Genomic DNA, 19751 nt, shown 5'->3' with positions numbered 1-19751 from the left:
TGCTGCTATTATTATTATTATTATTATTTTATAAGCATGAGATTTTAAAACAACAACTGCTGCCAAAAACTGCAGAGAAAAACACTTAAGAAAAACAGGACAAGGAACCAGTAAAGTTGTGACAACCAGGGAGACGAAATCAACCAGAGTTCAAGATGCCACAAATGTAGAAAATGACAGCAAGGAATACTTGACTTTCAGGAATGCTGGGAGGATCCTCTTGCTGAAAATTGGCTGTTAGGCTAGAGAAGCATTAAATAAGATATGGCGAAGAAGTTTGGGTTTTGCAAATGTAATGCAAGATTGTATTTCCACAGAAATCAACGTGCAAGAAAAAATGAAGCCCTTTTGTGGATGTTGCTTGCCAGATCAGGGCTTTGAATTTAGGAGTATGAAGTAAGATAACTCATTCACTCTTTCGGTGGTTCTTTTGTTTTCAAGCTAAAGGAAGGCTTGTCTTGGCACAAAGGTGTCCTGCTTATGAGACAGCAAAACAGGTCCTGGTGAAGCCTAGCTGCAGAATAAGGACAAAGGCACAGCTGGGCAGGGGCAGCATGCCCTGTTTTGCCACCTGAGGCAAAATGGGAAGGTGGTGCTGCCCCAAGACCAAAGCCTTGCTTAGCAGAATCAAATGGCACGGCTGCAGTTTCCGGGTTCCGGCAAAATTCAATGAGAGGATCACGAGATCTCGCCAAAACCTGGCTGTAGATGCTTCAACAATGGCAGTGGCAACAGAGGAAAGGCCACACCCTCCCACAATAGGAGAAGTGAGAAGTGGCAGCAACAGCAAGATCTCGAGAGAAGCCGTCGCTTCTCCTCAATTCTCCGTCACCTTCACGAAACACACATGGCCTCAATATCTTGGTCAGCAGTGGAGTCTTGTCCATTGAAGCAAATGGGGCATTGCTCTACAACATGGGAATCTGCTTTCACTTTCACTTTTTTATTTTTTACAACTGACCTATCCTTCTGAGAGGAGGGGAGGGGGATCCCCTCTAGACTGGTGGTTTTGGGCAGGTGTATTCTTGGGTAGCCATATGTCCAGGGAAACCCAGGCATGTGCTGTTTTGGAGGGCCAACATGCCCATCCAGGCAGATTGTTACATTTTAAAGGAAATGTACAAGTTTTTCGGGCTTGGGCTCGCACGGCTCTGCACACTGTAGCTGCTGCCAGCCTGAGCCAGAGAAACAGGCGTGCAGACACGGCGGTGGTCCTGTGTGCCCACATGCCTTTTCCCCCGGGCTGGCAACAAGATAGGGCAACCCTTCAAGCTCTTCAAGCTCTTCAAGATAGGGCAACCCTAGGTATTCTGCGGGACGCGGGTGGCGCTGTGGGTAAAACCTCAGTGCCTAGGACTTGCCAATCGCGTGGTCGGCGGTTCGAATCCCCGCGGCGGGGTGAGCTCCCGTCTTTCAGTCCCAGCTCCTGCCCACCTAGCAGTTCGAAAGCACCCCTAAGTGCAAGTAGATAAATAGGTACCCTTTATAGCAGGAAGGTAAACGGTGTTCCGTGTGCTGCGCTGGTGCTGGCTCGCCAGAGCAGATTCGTCACGCTGGCCACATGACCCGGAAGTGTCTCCGGACAGCGCTGGCCCCCGGCCTCTTAAGTGAGATGGGCGCACAACCCTAGAGTCGGACACGACTGGCCCGTACGGGCAGGGGTACCTTTACCTTTACCTTTAGGTATTCTGCAACTTGCTATTAATGTAATGATAGTGCATCAGTAGTAGATGTATCCTGGACTGTCCATACATCATTCTGCTTTGTTAGTTGTTCTGCAAGGCTTCCCTCAGCCATCTGGAGGGGTAACTCTTGTGCTATACCACAACAAAAGTGGGACAAAATAAAATAAAAAAAACAGAACATTTGTGGCATAGAAAGTTAACAGGTTTTCAACAGGAAGCTACAGGACATTTGCCAGTTGGAAACAGAGAAGGATTGCCCCATAAATTTTTGCAGGTACAAACATTATTCAGAATGGGATGGTGCCATGGTGTAGCATGGGTTGCCAGCACCCGGGGTAAGAGAAGTGTTGCGCCCCCTAACCCATGGGATGTTAGCAGTCCATGAATTCCTTCCACCATTCCAGTATTGAATAAAGTAAATGAAATACTCTATCACACTGACTTCTGTATCTTCGATGTGCACATATCAAATCACTTGAGACAAGCACAGCAGAGAGCAAAACAGGGAATTATTTGGAAGTGAATATCTTTCTAAAGCCCGTGCAGAGGGTGCCTTGGCCACTACCCAAATCTGCTCCTCAGCCCAAAATATTGGGAGATTTTCTGTGTGAGGGGGTGGGCGTGCTGTTTAATATGTATTATTACTACTTCCACCCCTCTCTTTTTTGACAGTTTTCACCCCCTAAGAATTTTGAGCCCAGGGCAACCACCCCTGTGACCCTGTCCACACAACGCCACTGGGATGGCTTATGACCTGATATCACAGTGAACACAAATATTCATGAAATTACAATAAAAAAGGATGCCTCAGGGCCCAGAAACAAAGTGGAAAAGGCAAGGGAGGGTTTTCAGTTAAAAAATTAAAATAGAATGCATGGCTACTTAGGGACTCCTCCAGCAGAAATCCCTGGAACTTCCCTTGTCATTCCTTTTTGCTAAAGGCTGGTTAGTTTCTTGCTTTCTAACACTGTCCAGTATCAAAGCAATGCAGCAGGAAGCCCAGGTAAAACCGCTCTGGTGAGCAATATGAAAGCGTACAAGATAGGCTCTGAGGGGCTCGTTTTCCTTTCAAGGAAGGCTGGAGATATCTCTCTCAGGAGGTGGACCTGAAAGCTTTGGGTTGCTTTCGTTGGCTTTTCCTTCAAACATCATGACCCTGAAAGCAAAGCAAAGAAACAACAGAAGAAAACCTGTTAGGAAGAGCTGAGGTGCAAATGTAATGACTAGCAACCTGTTGCTTGGGAATTCTCAGTGAGCAAAGAATCATTGCAGTTCTGGAGTCAGCACTCCTTGATCTTGGGAACCATCATACATTGATTATGATATCTGAAGAAGCACCCAGCTGCATAGCCAACTTTCCAAAATATAGATATAAAGGTAATAATAATAGTACAGTGGTACCTCAGGTTACATATGCTTCAGGTTACATACGCTTCAGGTTACAGATTCCGCTAACCCAGAAATAGTACTTCGGGTTAAGAACTTTACCTCAGGATGAGAACAGAAATCGTGCTCCGGTGGTGTAGCAGCAGCAGGATGCCCCATTAGCTAAAGTGGTGCTTCAGGTTAAGAACGGACCTCCGGAACGAATTAAGTACGTAACCCAAGGTACCACTGTATTATGTCCTTAAATGAAACTTGTGTTTATCTAGCATTAGCCAGCAGAGGGCAATATTGTTCACTAGGAGTCACCCCAGAATCCTCCACTCCAAAACTTTGGCTCAAATTCTGTTTGGGGTGTGAATGCAAAGTGATCCACCCTGCTCCTAGGGGGAGCAACGAGAGGAGGAAACAATCTTATCACTGAACCACTTGATGCAAACGAAGCAAGATAAACAACTCTTTATCCTCTGTGTCCCGTTAGAAGTTTATGGTGTACTTTTGCTAGGCACACTCATGGTCATAAACTGCTATTTTTAATAACAGTATAAAAATGCTGCTTCTTATGAAAACAATGTGTTGCATTTTAGGGTCCTAGTATGCAGTATAGATATTCAAAAGAGTGTTTAGATCTGTTCACATGGGTTACATTGGAATCCCTCCAAACAACCTTGCAAGGTAGGCCCAGCTGGGGCACAGGTGGAGAATCTTCTTCAGCCCGAAGGCCACAACAACTTGGCCCCTGGGCCTGCAGTTCCCCACCCTTACCCTGGAGCCACATTGCAGCAGAGGCATTGTGGGAAATCACCATAGCGATGCCAAGCCACCTCGTTCTCCTTTTACTCCTGCTGTTCTCCACCACTGCCAGATACAGGCTCATGGACACAAGATGTGGCCTGCCAGAGACTCTTTTGCCAGACCCTGCGGTGGGTCAGCCACCATCCCTTCCTAAAACAGCAACATGCCGCTTGAAAGCCTTATGGCTGTAGTTATTGCATTTTGCCCCACCCCACTGGTCAGCCTTTGAATTAACAGGCTGAAGGGGAAACTCAGTAAATGGACGGAAATATCCCAGAAGGCTTTGCAACAGGCACCACTTCACACACTCACAGCCGTGGGCACTTCAACAGCTACCTCGGCCCTCACTGTCTATTGTTTGCAGATGGGGAGTCGGCTTCTGGAACGGGAGCGGAAACCGAGACAGGAGGCCAGAGACAATGAGTGGCTTGTTTGCGTGCTCATTTCTGAAAAAGGGACCTGTGTCTTCTGAGGGCTATTCATGTCGGTATAGGGACAGGAGTGGGGGAGAGAAAACTGGCCTCCTCTATTCCTCAGCAAACAGAGACAGAAGCCAACTTGAGAAGAAGGGTAACATGAGGAGATAAGAAAGAGCCCTGATGCACCCGGCCGAAAGCTTTTGCCGAGTCCAGGATTCAGTTTCCCACAGTGGCCAATCATATGCCTCCGGGATTCTCACAGCCTGGTTGCAAAGACTTGAGGATATAAGAATTGCCCTTCAGGATCAGGCCAGTGTCCCATCTGATCCAGCATTCTGTTCTCATAGTGGCCACCCAAATGCCTGTGGGAAACCTGCAAGCAGAATCTGAGCACAAGAGTTCTCTCAGCTCCTATCTTTTCCAGCAACTGGCATTCAAAAGCATTGCTACCTCCAGCTGTGGAGGCTGGGGAAAGAAAAAAAAAAAACCCTGTTCAGCCGCTGCCAGTTAGTGTAGACAGTACTGTATTGACCTAGATGAACCAAAGGTCTGATTCTGGGTAAGGCAGCTCCTCCGGTCCTAAGGCCAGAAAGCAGAAGATTGCAGCAGTCAAGGCCTCAGCCCTGAGCAGCAAGCAAAACTCAGTAATGGCAGAAGATGAGCTGGCTAAGAGTGGGACTGATGTTCTGCTGGCTGAAGAACAGAGCCTGGTTTCAGTCACCAAATTCAAAACACTAACTAAGCCAATTTACATGGGTGAGGGGTCACGTACTTCCTGATCCACAGCACCTGTCTAAAGTGCAAGGAACACAGCAAGCCAGAAGCCACACAGAGAGAGGGAGACACACTTGCCTTTAGGAGCTTATCCCCTTAAGATGTCGTGCCTCTCAGGTGTGAGGGGCAGAGCCTAGGATGGGAGAGCAAGCTGTGCAAGCGGAGCTTTTTGAGGTGCTGCCATGGATGCTTCAGCTCAGATTCCTGCATTGCAGGGGGGGGTTGGACTAGATGACCCTTGGATACCTTCCAATTCTACAATTCTATGATACTCTGAGTCTTGCTCTCAGGGTTCCTTCCACTTCAGGGTCAGATGGCGCTGTGCTAATCATTATGCTAAGTGACCCATTTGCCCTGATGGGCCAGCCTCCACTGGAGCTCAGTCACCCCAAAACAAACCTCTCTTCCTTCCCTCTTATTATGGATACTCACAACTTGAGGACTGCGGACCGTTTCCCAAGCATCAGGTTGACAAAATCTTGGTAAGAGATGGTGTCGCTGACACCTCCGGTGATTTCCGAGATCATTTTCTTCAGCTCCAGGTGGGTTTTGGGGGCTCCCAGCTTCTCCATCATCCTTTTCACTGACATCAGATCTACAAGGAATGATAACAAGGGGTGATGAATGGTACAGACAATGAGGGACATGACTTCATAGTGCCTGATAGAGATGGATTAGGCATGGGAGACCGTTCCCCCTCCCCTCTAGAAGATTCCTTAGAACCAGCTGTACCTCTAGTTGATTCTGAATGGCAATGATGGCTACCATAATAATAGCCAGGGCATATTTTTTTCCAGCCAGAACTCACTGGAACTCAGTTCCGGCACCTCTCAGGTGGGCACCATTGCCGTTATAAGAGAACAAGGGAGATATTCACTGTGAGTTCCGGCACCTCTTTTTCTAGAAAAGGAGCACTGATAATAGCATTAATTTATATATTTTAGAGAATTCAAAGACCTCTGCGCAAGCCACAGGGTGGCTTACAACAAGCAGACAGATTTTTAAAATCCATAAAATAACATTATCCTTAAAAATACATAACAAATCACTAAAGAACACTTGCACAATCAGGCCTCACCTCCTCCAAATGTCAACCAAAAAAATCTGCATATTAACCAGCCACTTTAAATGATGAAGAGATGAGGCCAGACACACCTCAGTAAGGAGGGAGTTTCACATACAAGGAGCTGCCACTGAAAAGGCCCTTTCCTGGTGCCCCACACCATGAACGTCACATTGAGGAGGGACTACCAGGAGGGCCTTGTCCACTGATCTTAGAAACCAGGTAAGTCAATACACACAGGTAGGCCAATAATAATTAAATGTATACAATGGATGGGATTCAGGGATCCACTATACCAAGTGTTGTGGAGAACCTCTGGCCCATAGGTCAGAATTGGCCTGCCAGGACTGGCTGTTTGGCTCACCAAGCCATTTTTCTGTGTTCTTGTGTTCAGCCCTTCTTGGTTCAGGCATGCTAGCCAATTTGTAGGTAGAGTTGGCTCATGCATCCGAACCCTGCAGAAAGCAAGAGTGAACACCCCATGCATCATACTTGTACAGTATCTACCCCCATCCCCAACAAGCTACCTCTGACAGGTGTTAGGAACAACCCACCTGCCAATCAACTGCCATCAGATGGTTAGCTGGTGGATTGTTCCATCGAGATGGGTAAAATGACAACCTGGTCCACTAGGTCAAAAAGGTTCCCCACCTCTGCACCCCCATTAACAAGGTTCAGCATAACCCAGGAGTGGAAGCTTTGCAAATTTTAACAGAAGCCACTCACCAATTTCACCTTGGTTGTTCAGGTCGAACTCCATGTACTTTTCTATAAAATACAAGGAACATGTTAGCACAATCAAAACATCCACCTGGCACCCTGCCACCTCCACTTGTCTTCAAAACAGCATCACAGTAGGGAAGGGACATAAATTCAGTCTGGCTCTCACTTTCTGAATCTGCAATTTGCAAACCGAAACCCTGTTACCCTTCAAAATTTGCTCTTCCCTCGAATTTTGCAGTGCAGGTCTCAGGCCAAAAAGAAAAGATACACAAAAAATGCATTCTATTAAGGGAAAATGCTTGCAAAAATATGTATATGAGGAGGATTGCACACGTGGAACATAGGAAGCTGCCTGATACAAAGCCAGACCATTGGGTCCATCTAGCTCAGTACTGTCTTACACTGACAGGCAGCAGCTACCCGGGTTTTCATGCAGGGATTCCTTGCAAGCCCTCCTGGAGATGCTGGGGGTTGAACCTGGCAATTTCTGCATATAAGAAAGATGCTGGTGTGTTTTTCGAGCCCTTCTCAAAAAAAAAAAAAAAAAAAAAGGAAAGTAAACTCAAATGGTTGTGGGAATGTGGTGAACTGAACTTATAATTGGAGTAAATGGAAAAAGAAACTGACATATTTGTCCATCACTCCTTCAGGGTCCTGTGTACCTGTTGGAAAGAAAATATAAGGGAAGATCCCTTTTATGGACCTTTCATGCCATGTCTGTTTTGGCCGATTGTAGAAGGACCCTGTGAGATCTGTAGAACTTGTGCCCAGGTTGGCATCTGTAGAGACTGCAGCCTTGCTGCCTGTTTACTTGGAGGTTGGTGCCAGTAAGTTTTCCAAAGCATACAAAACCTTGCAAGCCCTCTAACTCTCTGCGTTCGCAAAATCCACATTTTTGTTTTCTGGTTAGAAGTCCGATAGAATAATCAACAGCACCACTTCCCACCCTTTTGGAAAATTCCCCTGACAGATTTCCCGCTGCTGCTTTCTTTTCTCTTCTTTTCTCTTAAGTAACCTTCCCCAACTTAGAGCCCTGTAATAATTCTTCCTTTTCTTTCTTTTTCCTTTTGGGACCTTGGTTTCAGGCTTAAAAACTAAGCCACTTGATAGCTATCATCCTCGCTGGGCACTTAGCCCATGTCACAAAAAAGGAGGCTGGCAGGCATATTCTGTGGACCAGTCAGAAAGTACCCTCTCCCTCGATGGGGATGTGTGTGTGTGTGTGCTTGCGTGTGTGAAATGGGTGCCATGTAGAATCACAAAGGCCCTTTAAGACAGGCCCAAACGTACCACGACAACCCAATTAGCCCATTTGGCAGTTTAGAGGCTCTAATTAGGGACCCCATTCAGAGGCTTTTCTTGGAGGTGGGGCAGAACTGCTCTAGGGATGTCAGAGAATTCTGACAAAGGAGGAGCAGAAATTGCCAATGTTCGCTTATTTGTACCATGTCTGGAACGGAAATAAATCCAGCGAATGCAAGTGGTATTCACTGTTGTTGCTTTTAGTTCACTAATGATATGTAACTGATTATGTTAAAAAAATAGACCCACACATACCCCCCCCCCTTTGCACTGCATTCCCCCTTGCATTGAAATGAATGGGCTAGGATATTGCAAGGGCAATTGTGCAGTGAAGTTTTGTAATTTCGCTGCAACAGAACACGAGAGGAATAGCATAGTTTTTGGGCAGGAGATGAACTGCAGCAGAACAGAAGTGCTACCACATGTGATAAACACAGGGCAGAATTAGAAAAGATGCCTTCCTTAGTCTCCACACAGTTTATTACCTGTGGCATACTCTGGGAGGATTGGGTCCTTTTCTGAAGCTGGTGGCCACACTGATGGGCAAAAGCACAATCCAGCCTTCCCTAAACCAGCAGAATTTTTTTCCTAGGTCCAGCTGGGAATCCTGGAGAATCACTTCAAGAGCTTCTTGGCTTGCCTGATTCAATTGCATGGCTTCCTTCACATTAAATATACCCCACTCTCTAATACTATGGGGCACCACCAATAGAGCACATGATATGCATGCAGAAGGTCCCAGGTTCAATTCTCAGAAACTCCAGGTACAGACAGGAACATGGAAAGATGCCATTGGTCCATCAAGCTCAGTATTGTCTACACTGACTGACAGCAGCTCTCTGGGGTTTAAGGCAGGGCACCCTCCTTGGAGATGCCAGGCATTGAACCTGGGACCTTAGGCATGCAGCGCAGATGCTTTGCTACTGGGCTATAGATGCTCCTGATGAGCGTAAAAAGCTGCCTTGCCAATAGTCCATCTAGCTTAGTATTGTCTGCTCTGACTCGCAGTGGCTCACCAGGGTTTCAGGCACAGGAAATACCCAGGCTTCCCTGGAAATGCGGGGAATCGAACCTGGGACTTTCTGCATGCAAAGGATATTCTCTATCAATGAGCTATTTCCCTTAGAAATGAAGATTCCAGTTCTGGATTAACAGCTGGTTTTAATTGGGAGTTGTCTATGGGCTTGATGCCGGAGGGCTGTTCTTATAGCACCTGATCCTTGAATCTAGAAAGTTAGCATACCCTTTAGATTGCTAGGTTAGAACGTCTCTTACTGATACTCTAGCTTTCTATGTGAAAGGGTTTTCTTTTGGTAGTACAGCATAGAGAAGCATTCAGTTGTGTGATTCCCCACAACGCCACTCTTGATCAACTAACCGCACAGCCTGTTATTTGTGTAACCCAGTTCTAAGTTGCTCTCTGTGTGTTGTTGTCCCCCACCCCCAAATCTATTTCTGTCCATTGAGAATCCCGTTTCGGAAGCAAAGCAGTGAACAAGACATGCTTTTTTTAAAAAAACAAAAAAACCCTCCCCCTCCTCAAGCCCCTTCTCAGCAGTCTAAGCTTTCCTGTGTAGGGTCCAAAGGTTCCGTCTTTCATCCCCCGTTCAATGGGGCAAAATCTTGCCTTAGTACGCACACAGACAGACACAAATAGCTTTGACACAAATGCCAATTCTGCAGAGGGGCTCTTGCAACTTCTCATGCCCAGCGGGGGAGAAGGAGGCCAGAACAACAGGGTGATTGTTGGGAGACCCAGAGAAGGCGTTTGGCAGCAGCCTGAGCGACTCTAGGCTGAACGGGAGCTGGAATCGACATGATGAAAACATGGAAGGCCGGGGAGCAGCAGAATGAAGGCAAGTTGTGGGTTTGGGTTAGAGGAACCCACAAACTGGCGACCCACCAGCCACAATGTTTGAAGAAAGGCTTATTCAGAGGGGGAAATCTATCTGTGTATGTTTCAGGCCTTGCTTAAAAACAAACAAACGAAAATGCAAGAAATAAAAAACCCACCCACACCACAAGGACACAGCTGTAGGGTGGATTGAGAAATTAGAAGCAGCATTGTTAAATATATTACCCGCCCTTCACTAGCAGGTACAAGGTCAAGTTAAAACAATTAAAAATTTAAAACAGTTAAAACAGATTACAGTGACAGGAATAGGGTGGGCCCTGAACACACATATCTCAAGTGTCGAAAGCCAGGGCAAAGAAGGGCACTGAAAGTTGTATAGTGAAGAAATGACAAACAGATATACATTGTGGGTTGTGACCAATGCTAGTCCTACTCACAGAGAAGACCCATTGAAAATGATGGACCCAGTGAACTTAGAGCCATCAGTAGTCCTTGGTCCTTAAATTTTCAGACTAGATGTTGAGTGCAATGGCTCACTCTGCGATGATTGTTTTACCAAAAGGGAAACCAGTAATTTCATAGGGATCCATGTGGAACCACAATAACCTTGTGTGGTTCTTGCAGAATCCTCCGAGCCCAGCGTTGGGGGAAAGAACTAGGTCAATTTGGGCCACTGTCCTCACCTCAGACTAAATCCTAAACAGAAACATATCTGTGTACGCTCCAGAATCCCCAGGCAAAGGAAATAAAGTGAGGCCAAAAAACAAAACAAAAAACCAACCCAAAAAACACAGATTCCTAAATCACATCTGTTTCTCAGAAACCTCCGTGTCAAAAAGAGGCAAGGAAGCAGCTGTCCCAAAGCCCTGACCCAAAGATTTGCGATCCTCTCCCACATCCTGACACTATTGCCAAAGAGTTATTGCGAGACTATGGTGGCTTGTGGCTGAGGAACCTGCTTCCAAAGCCAGCTTTTCCATATGGACAAAGGCCACCTCTTAAGATTCTGGAGGCCCTCAAGCAGAAGCTTTTAGCAGACTGTCTTACATTTAAAGGTCTTCAGTCAGTGTGGAGATTGGGCAGGGCATGTAAACCTAAGAGAGGCTTTCAGCTTGAGTTGCTCTCTGAAGGGCTGGGTACAAGTTTTGGGACAGAGGAGAAATCGGGTTTTGTTCGCCCAAATTCACATTTCTGAAATTAGTACTTCTCTGTATGTTGCAAAGCAGAACCAGAGGGTATGTGCAAAATGCATATATTGGAAGAGATTTGCAAAAATAAAAAAATGCATTTATTTGTGAAAATAATGGATAAAAATATATTGCAGGAGGGGGAATTTATGGCAAAAAAATGTGTATAGTAGTCAAAAGTGTGCAGAAAAATTAGGATAAATTTACACTAAAATGCTGATGAGTGATTTGTTTTTGTTTTTTAAAAAAATAGCCAGCTACTACAGAAATGTAGAGAACTGAATTTACGACTGGACAAAAATGAGAAACTTAGAGAAACCAGAATTGACAGTGGGGTCCATCCCTAGTTACCATACACCAGCCATCTCTAACCTGGGGATCTCTGACTGTGGTTGGACTCCAACTCCCATCAGCCCAAGCTAGCATGGCCAATGGTCAGGAATGATGGCAGGTGGAGTGCTATCTATGGCTGCCCATGCTTAGAAGGTGCAGGGGATATGTGGAGTAGCCATGGCTCAGTAGTAAAGCACCCACTTTGCTTGTAGAAATTCCCTGGTTTGGTCCCCTGCATCCTTAGTTGAAAGGGTCTCGGTATCAGTTATTGTGGAGCTGCTGCCATATTGGGATAGAAGGATTAAATAGGCTGAGTCAGAGTTGGTTCACCTAACTCTGGTTCACCCAAGATGTAGTAGCATCAGCTGCTTTTTGTCACCCACTCTCAGTTTAAACAATGTACCTTTGAAAACTGCAAGTTTTTCCTCCAAATGCTCTTCATCGCTGAACTTTGGGTCACAGAGAAACTCCTGAGAAAGAAAGGGTAGTGGGAGAGAAATGAATTCAATACATTTAAGGAAGTAATAACAAAGTCTTCAGATGGGTTAATACCACATAACATTGGTACTTCTTCAGGTGGGGAGAAGATCAATTTGAATTGGAGAAGCGGCAGGGTGTAGTTCAGTGACAGAGCCTTTGCCATGCATGCAAAGGTCCCAGGTTCAATCCTTGGCCTCTCCATGTAAGCCAGAGAATGTTTCCTGCCTGAAACCCTGCAGCGCCGTGGCCTATCAGTGCAGACAGCACTCAGCTAGACGAACCAATGGTATGACTCGGTGTAAGACAGCTCTCTAGGTTCCCATTTAAAACCGTCTCTTTATCCAGGACCTTGAGGACTAGAATCCTATTTTACTTCTGGGGGAAAGGTCACAGTTCAATGACAGAGCATCTGGTTTGCATATGGAAGGTTCCAGGTTCAACCCTCAAGGACATCTCCAAGTTCATTTTCACCCCCAAACTCCCATTATTTCTCTTGCTGTCTGTTGTGGTGAAGTGATGTAAATTACACATTTAACTGCTTACGTAAATGATATTGTCATTGCTCCCCCCCCCCACTCGTTTCAGTGTGATGCAAGTTGTGTTGGTGGTGTTGTGTTTACAAACATAACCACTTCATCTCACTTGCAGACTGGAAGCAGCAAACTCCGGTCATATTTGCAAGATCCGTTCTGGACATGGCATGAATATGCGAACACCGAGAATTTTTGCTCCCATTTCTGTTTGTATTATGCTGGGCGGAGAGGAGCAAGAGTGCTGTGGGGTGCAGGCCAGGCTGCTTGGGTGACCCCCACTCAGCCAGCTCCCTCTGCAGCTGCGTGCCAGAGGCTCTTGTTCCAAATTTCCTCCCAGCCCTTAGGAACCTGATGGAATGTAATGGCTCCAGTCTGTTTGTCCCCCCTCACCCCACCCACCCCCAGGCACTAGCAACACATTCCACATGGCAGAAATCACCGACATCTGCTCACCATTTGGCTCTGGGTTTGTCCTCCTCTCTGCTCACAGAACCAGGACCTTCTGATGGGATGACACCCAGCACACAGGATGCTGCGTCTCCCCAAGAGCATGTCCTCAAACAAAAGCTGCACAGCAGGCTTGTGTTTGAGAGGCAGGTGGGCAAGATGTATTTAGAAGACATCTGAAGGCAGCCCTGCTGTATGGGGAAGTTTTCAATGCTTGTTGTTTTATTGTGTTTTTAATATTTTTGTTGGGAGCAGCCCAAAGTGGCTAGGGCAAGCCAGTCAGATGAGTGCCATATAAATAAACAAAACTTTATTTATTTATTTATTTATTTATTTATTTATTTATTTATTTGGAAGAAAAGGAGCCGACCTTCTGGATTAAATGGTGCCTGTTTTCCAACTGTCCCAAACTGATGAGCACAAGTTCCTGGTAAATTCCCATTTTGGCTTTGGGAAAGATTTTGGAGATGGGGCTCAGTAGCAGAGCATCTACTTTGCATGCAAAAGGTTCCAGGTTCAGTCCCCACTGGCCTCTCCTGGTAGGGCTGGGAGAGACCCTTGTCTGAAACTATGGAGAGCTGCTGCCAGTCAGTGCAGACAATATTCAGCTACATGAACCAGTGATCTGACTCAGTGTGAGACAGCTTCTTCCTTTTATCACCCCTTTATTTAATGTCCTGAGGAAAGGGGTAGTATTTTAGTTTAGAGGCAGAGCATTTGCCGACATCTCTGGGTAGGGCTGGGAGAGATTCCCTGTCTGAAAACATGGAGAGCTGCTGCCAGCCAGTGCCAGACACTATGAAATTACACTGGGGGGTGTCTTTCTCAGTTTTCCTCAGATATGCCAGGGGTTGAACCTGCAAGCAAAACAGATGCTGTACCACTGAGCTATGGCCTTTCTCCTAAAACAACAGGAAGCTGCTTTCTACTGAGTCAGACCAGTTGCCTACACTCCCAGTATCTCAGATGGAAGGTCTCTCCCACCAATACCCAGAGATTCTGCGGATTGAACTGAGGACATGCAACACAGGTGCTCTCCCACTGAGGCCCTTTCTGGGAATATAGGAAGTCACACCAATGATTCATTTGGCTGGCAGCAGCTCTCCAGCATCTCAGCTTGGGACCTTCTCCATTGCAAAGTAGGTTCTCTGCCACAAAGCTATGGGTACTGGAGAAATCAGTACCTGAAAATCACCCTTCCTGTCTCCAAGGTTAATGCTCAGCTAGAGTCCCAAGTTTAGGGCTCTGGTTTCATGCATGGAGTCAGAGGTTGTGTGCCCCACTTTGGAAGCCCCTCCTGCTGCTGTGAACCCGAGACCAGGATAGGAGCTGGGGTTTGGCAGGGCTGCCATGTGCTGTGGCCAGTCGAGCCTTGGAAGGAGCCTGAGAGAAGCTTCCTGGCTTTCCCATAGAAGGCCTTGGCTGTCTCCCAGGGGCGACCTTGCCATGCTATCCCCAACGAGGCTGGAATGTCAAATATTCCACAGTGATCTGGGAGGCTTTATGAGCAGGATCAACTGTGAGCCTCTGCACAGCTGGAGAGGTAATAACAAACATGACTCTGACTCATGCTTTCTAGCCCAGGCATGGGGAACCTTGGGGCCAGGGGGCCACATGTGGGCCTCTGGATCTCTCTACCATACTATCGAGCCATACCCTCTCAGCCGAACGCCCTTTTCCCAGGCCTCATCCTGCACTGGCTCTGCTTTGTAACCCCCTTTAGTATTTCTGGTTGGCTGGGATGCGCCCTCAGACTTCAATCATGTCTCTCACTGGTTGGAGGACACAGATGGGTTTTTGTGTCCACAAATTAGCCCAACTGTACAAAGGAAAAAAATTCACAAATATTGTTCCTCCTGCTTGTGTGTCCGGCCCCAACCACCCCTGGCATGTGGCCCTTGGAGGGTTGCCCAGAACGAAATGCAGCCCCCAGGATGAAAAAACTTTCTCATCCCTGCTCCATTCCAAGAGGGAGACTGTGCATGGAGGAAAAATGGACTCAAGAGATTTGACAACCATTCCAGATCCTCCAATATTTTCTCAGAGAAAGACAGATACAGGAAGCTCCTGCAGCCAATCAGAAGTCGCGGAAGCCCCATCGGATGTTCAGTTTCCAAAAAATGTCCAAAAACTGGAGCACTCACTTCCAGTTTTTGATTGTTCGGGAGCCGAAACATTCGACTCCCAAGGCGTTCGGGAGCCAAGGTACAACTGTATACAGAATAAGGTTGCAGAAAAATAAAAGAAGGGAGAGAAGGGGGAGAAGTGGTAAAGTCATATTGTTATACTTAGTATATATGTGGGTTTTTTATGTCAGCATCGTTTGGGTAGGTTCTCATTCTTTTTATTTGTTATATTTCCTTGGTAGTGAGAGAGGTTGGGTGGGGGGCCCAGGGCATGGCTGGTTGTGTTTAGCTGGCTGCAATGAGATTTGTTTGCGAGTGTGAAGTGGGGGGTGGGATTGTTGGGTCAAGTTAGCCGGATTGATTTGTATGTTGTCGGTGGGTTCTTGTCGTCATCTTGTTGGGCTGTGTATGTGATAAAGTGGAGCCATACTGGGGTGAAGGTGACTTCTTCTATTTGCCTCCTTGTCAGTTTGAGTCTGTTGGTTGGTTTTTCTAGTAAAGCTGTTTCCCATACGATTTGGTACCAGCGGTCCATGTTCACTACTGACAGGTCTCTCCAGTCTTAAGACCAGAGGATGCTTAAAGCCTAGTTGGTGGGGCGACGGGAGATGGAGGAGGATGAAGGAAGGAAGAGGTGTGTGAGCACAAGAAACCTTGCAGCACCATATGCGAGAGGACATTCCAAAAGATACAGGCTCATCCTGCATTCCTGCCAGGCAGGGAAGCTGCCCTTAACACAGAATCCCACTCAACGAAAAGGCCCCTTCTGCAATGTTTAAAGCAGTTTAAAGCAATCCCACTCAACAAAAAGGCCCCTTCTGCAATGTTTAAACATTTAAAGCAGAATCATACCACTTTTAAACGGTCTGGGTGCAAGCAACCTGGAACTGTAGTTTATAAAGGGTGCCAAGAGTTGTTAGGACACCCCTGTTCCCATCACAGAACTAAAATTCCCAGAGTGGTCTAACAACCAGTCCCTCTTTCCAGGGAACTCTGGGAAGGTCAAAGTATCAAGGCAGACCCACATCAATTGTTTAAAGCATATGACTTCCCCCAAATAATCCTGGGAAATGTAGTCTGTTGGGAACTGGAAGTCTGAGAGGGAAACTACAGTTCCCAGGATTCTTTGATTGAATTCTTAATATGGACTGTATCTTAATATCATTGGGTGGCGTTGTTGGCAGGGGCTGATGGGAGTTGTAGTTCAAAGCAGCTGGAGGGCACCAGCTTGGGGAATGCTCCTTTGGTGATGAATCAGCCACACACAGTTTCCACTGGGAACTTCCTTTGTGCACGCACGCACACACACACACAAAATGAACCCAACAGTATCCTCCCAACCTAAACCAGTTGTCAAAGAGAGCTGTAAATTAGCACTTATGTGATCTTGCAAGAGGTAAACAGCAGCACATCCACATATCAACAGAGACAAACATTCCTGAAGTCCCAATGACATTGGAATCTCTTTCATTGGGACCCCCCTCCCATATAAACAGGTGGGGGAAAGCCAGAGATTCTAAAGCAGGTTTTTCCACCTCCTGCAGGCTGAAACACCAAAATCAAAGCTGATGGTTACATCACTTTGTCACTTAAACAGAGGTTGTTTTGAAATCTGTTTTGTTGCATCAGCAATGAGGTGAGAGATTTTGTGAGCCAGGATCCTCAGCGGAAAGCTTTTTAACACAAAGATGGGGAACCATTGAGATTGAACCTGGGACCTTCTGCATGCAATGGTAGGAATAAATGGCATCTTAGGATGCTGCCTTGGCTTGTACAGAGTCAAACTATTAGTTCGTCTAACTCAGAACTGTCAACACTGACTAGCAGCAGCTCTGGACTTTCAGACAAGGGACTATTTTAATCAGCCCTACTTGGAGATGCCACTGAGGACTGAACCTGGGCCTTCTGCATGCAGGGCAGATGCTCTACCACTAAGCTAAGACCCTACCCTTGCATACACACCTGTGTAGCTTCCTCTCCTCTTATCCTTGTCTCTGTTGTCTGCAATTGCCTTGGGGCAATTCAGCTTCTGAATACTGTACATGGGAACACTCAGCAGTTGTGCAGCAGGGCTTCTAATCTGCACTACACATTTCTGAATAGCTTCAGCCCACGTGCACCACCACAAACACCTGCACTTGTATACAGACAGCTTGCACGTGTGTAAAAGGATGGATGGATCTGTCAACAGGCAGACCTACATTTTGGGGGCCCTGAAGTCTGAACTGTCATGACGGTCCCTTCACAACCAGAAACGAGGTTTAGGTAACCACTGTTAACCTCTTCAATGGGGTTGTTCCATGACAGATCACCACACCTTTACAACACCTGTGCTTCTGACTCTCAAACTTTGGGATTGTTGAAATATGTACAAAAAAATTAATCAATTTGACTCAAATCAGGGTGACTCAAATTAAAGTCACAGTTACTTACTTAGTTGTTTCTGGCAACGGCGTAGTGTGGGTTGTCAGCACCCGGGGCAAGGCAAGTAATTTGCGCCCCCTAACCCGGGGCAAGGCAAGTAATTTGCGCCCCTAACCCCCCTAACCTGCCGCCGCTGCCAGCTTCTTCTTGCTGCTGCCTGGGCTGGGATATTTACGGTAAGGTAGCCACGGCGGCGGCGGCGGGTCCATGTCAGGTGATCTGAGGCGAATTGCCGCTGGCGCTGCCGCTCAAACGACGCCGCTTGCCCAGAGGAGGAGGAGGGCAGAGAGGCGAGGAAAATGCAACATGGCCCAGCAGCTGCAGCTGCAGCGGCGGGGCTGTGAGGAGGGGCTGCCTGGCGCGCCTTCCGTGGCCCTGACGCGCGGGGACCACGCCGAGCGCTGAGAGCCGCTACCTGCCGGACGCCTTCAGCCCGGACGCGCGCACAGCTCGTCGGTTCTGCGAGACATGGGGCTCTGCTACAGCCTGCGCCCGAGGCTCTTCGGCGACTCCAGAGGCGGCGAGCGCACCCCCCCAGATGTTGCGCCCGGTGCGGTCGGCCCCCCCTGCACCCCCACGCTACGCCACTGGTTTCTGGGACCCCTCTGGGATTAGGGGGCCTAAAGCTTCAGCTTCATTAGTTTCACAGCCCCTGTCTGTCAATTTCAGACTCCACCTCTGAAACCCTGGAGAGCTGCTGCCAGTCAGTGTATGCAATGCTGAGCTAGATGAATCAGTGGTCTGATTCAGCATAAGGCCGCTACATGTGCTCTTAGTTCTTTTAGACTGCAAGCCTGATGGTAGGGAGCATCTTATCACTGACATTTGGAAGTCTCTCTATCAGTCTGATGGGGGGAAAGCTGGATTAGGGAATTGTGAGAAATTCACATTTTGCATTTAAATGCACTTTGCCCCTAAATGCTGGTGAATTTCCACGAGGACTTAAAAAAGGAAATAGCAAACTGTGTGGAAATGTGGAGAACTCAAAACTTAAGAATGCAATTATTAGGAACTGAAATTGATAAGAGCCACCCATCCTAGAGCAGGCAGTAATGTAAGCCAATAACTTGCGATTGAATTGCTCCCACCTTGTTGATCTCTTCCAGCCTTCCTTGCTGCTTGGCTTTGAGTAATCCAAAGGCTTTCCCTCCTGGATAAAAGAGAGAGAAGGAGCATGTGTTAAACCCAGGTGTGTCTGTGACCATCTGGATGTTCTTCAACTTCTGGGACTAGCCAGCAGGTGACATCCTCCCGGGCAGCGGCGCCGGGGTCTGGAGGATTTTGAAACAGCCCTCCGGGACACCGCGCAGCAAGGAGGAGGATCTCCGGTTGCTGTAGAGCTCGCTTGCCACGCTTTGAAGCAGGCAAAGTCCCACGTTACCCCCACCCCGGGCCTCCCCCCACCCATCCCCGCAAGTTACAATTGCACCACCATGCATACCTTGATATGCGCTGTTGAGCATGAGAGACATGCTGGAGATTTCACGAGCGAGACCCCGGCTGAGGAGTTTGCAGAAAGTTTCTCCGCTGGGTGCCGCCGCCGGCACGCTGCGGGTTTCCAGCCAGGGTGGCGAGCGAAGATCTCTCCTCTGCTCAGGACAGCTACCGAGCCAGCCCAGGTACTTCCAAGAGAGTCATTCATGAAGTGGGACTCGGCAGAGGCCGGCTGAGGAGGCTCGCACATCCCTCTGGCGGAGGAGGCGGAGGAATGCCGCCCTCCCCGGAGTGGGGCCTCAGACCCGTTGCAAATGGGCTGCTGGCAAGGTTAACCCTTTCCTTGCACAGAGAACAGAAAATGCAACGCCACACCATTCGGTTTGTTCACTGGTTTGTTCGTAGCGTTGATGTGCCGCTTTTCCCCCTCTCCCGAGGAGCTCCAGGGGGCTGCGCTCATGGCTCCCGCCTTCCTGGTTTAATTCCCCACGCAACAACCCCGTGAGGTAGGTTAGGCTGAGACGCAGTGACCGGCTTCCAAGGTCATGCAGTGAGTTTTAAGACCAGGTAGGGGATTTGAACCCAAGACTTACCGTAGTTTGGCACTCTAACCACTGCACCACACTGCCTGTCTCTGCCTCTCCCAAAAAACCAAAACACTCAAACTACTCCAATCTGCAAACCGTGGGAGAGTCCAAGGGTTCCAGGCACCTATGCAGGATCCGGATTCTGATTTTTAATGGGGCTTCCCTGGAGGCCTATGGGCTTCACACTGAAGTCTCCCTGAA

At 47.6% G+C, this 19751-nt stretch overlaps 1 protein-coding gene across 1 annotated transcript; it reads right to left on the bottom strand.

Moving 5' to 3' along the window:
• Nucleotides 1-1948: 1948 nt before the first annotated feature.
• On the bottom strand, nucleotides 1949-19235 carry AIF1L (allograft inflammatory factor 1 like). Its single transcript, XM_079962594.1, has 6 exons — nucleotides 18971-19235; nucleotides 18618-18679; nucleotides 11923-11989; nucleotides 6846-6887; nucleotides 5489-5651; nucleotides 1949-2841 (listed from the first exon to the last, which is right to left on the bottom strand). Exons 1-6 carry the CDS (start codon nucleotides 18999-19001, stop codon nucleotides 2754-2756), a joined length of 453 nt encoding a protein of 150 aa, XP_079818720.1. The 5' UTR covers nucleotides 19002-19235; the 3' UTR covers nucleotides 1949-2753.
• Nucleotides 19236-19751: the final 516 nt, after the last annotated feature.

Source organism: Podarcis cretensis, assembly GCF_951804945.1.
Source record: "Podarcis cretensis genome assembly, chromosome: Z".
NCBI classification, from domain to species: domain Eukaryota; kingdom Metazoa; phylum Chordata; class Lepidosauria; order Squamata; family Lacertidae; genus Podarcis; species Podarcis cretensis.
The sequence above is the reverse complement of the archived record's forward strand: the minus strand, read 5'-3'. Positions and strand labels throughout refer to the sequence as shown.

Bases quoted from the DNA above. Each gene is read 5' to 3' on its own strand.
- AIF1L (XM_079962594.1), bottom strand. From the start codon at position 19,001: ATGTCTCTCATGCTCAACAGCGCATATCAAG. The intron at 6,888-11,922 runs GTACATTGTTTA...TGTATTTTATAG, and splicing joins AAAACTTGCAGTTTTCAAAG to AAAAGTACATGGAGTTCGAC. The intron at 2,842-5,488 runs GTGAGTATCCAT...CTTTGCTTTCAG, and splicing joins CGGTCCGCAGTCCTCAAGTT to GGTCATGATGTTTGAAGGAA.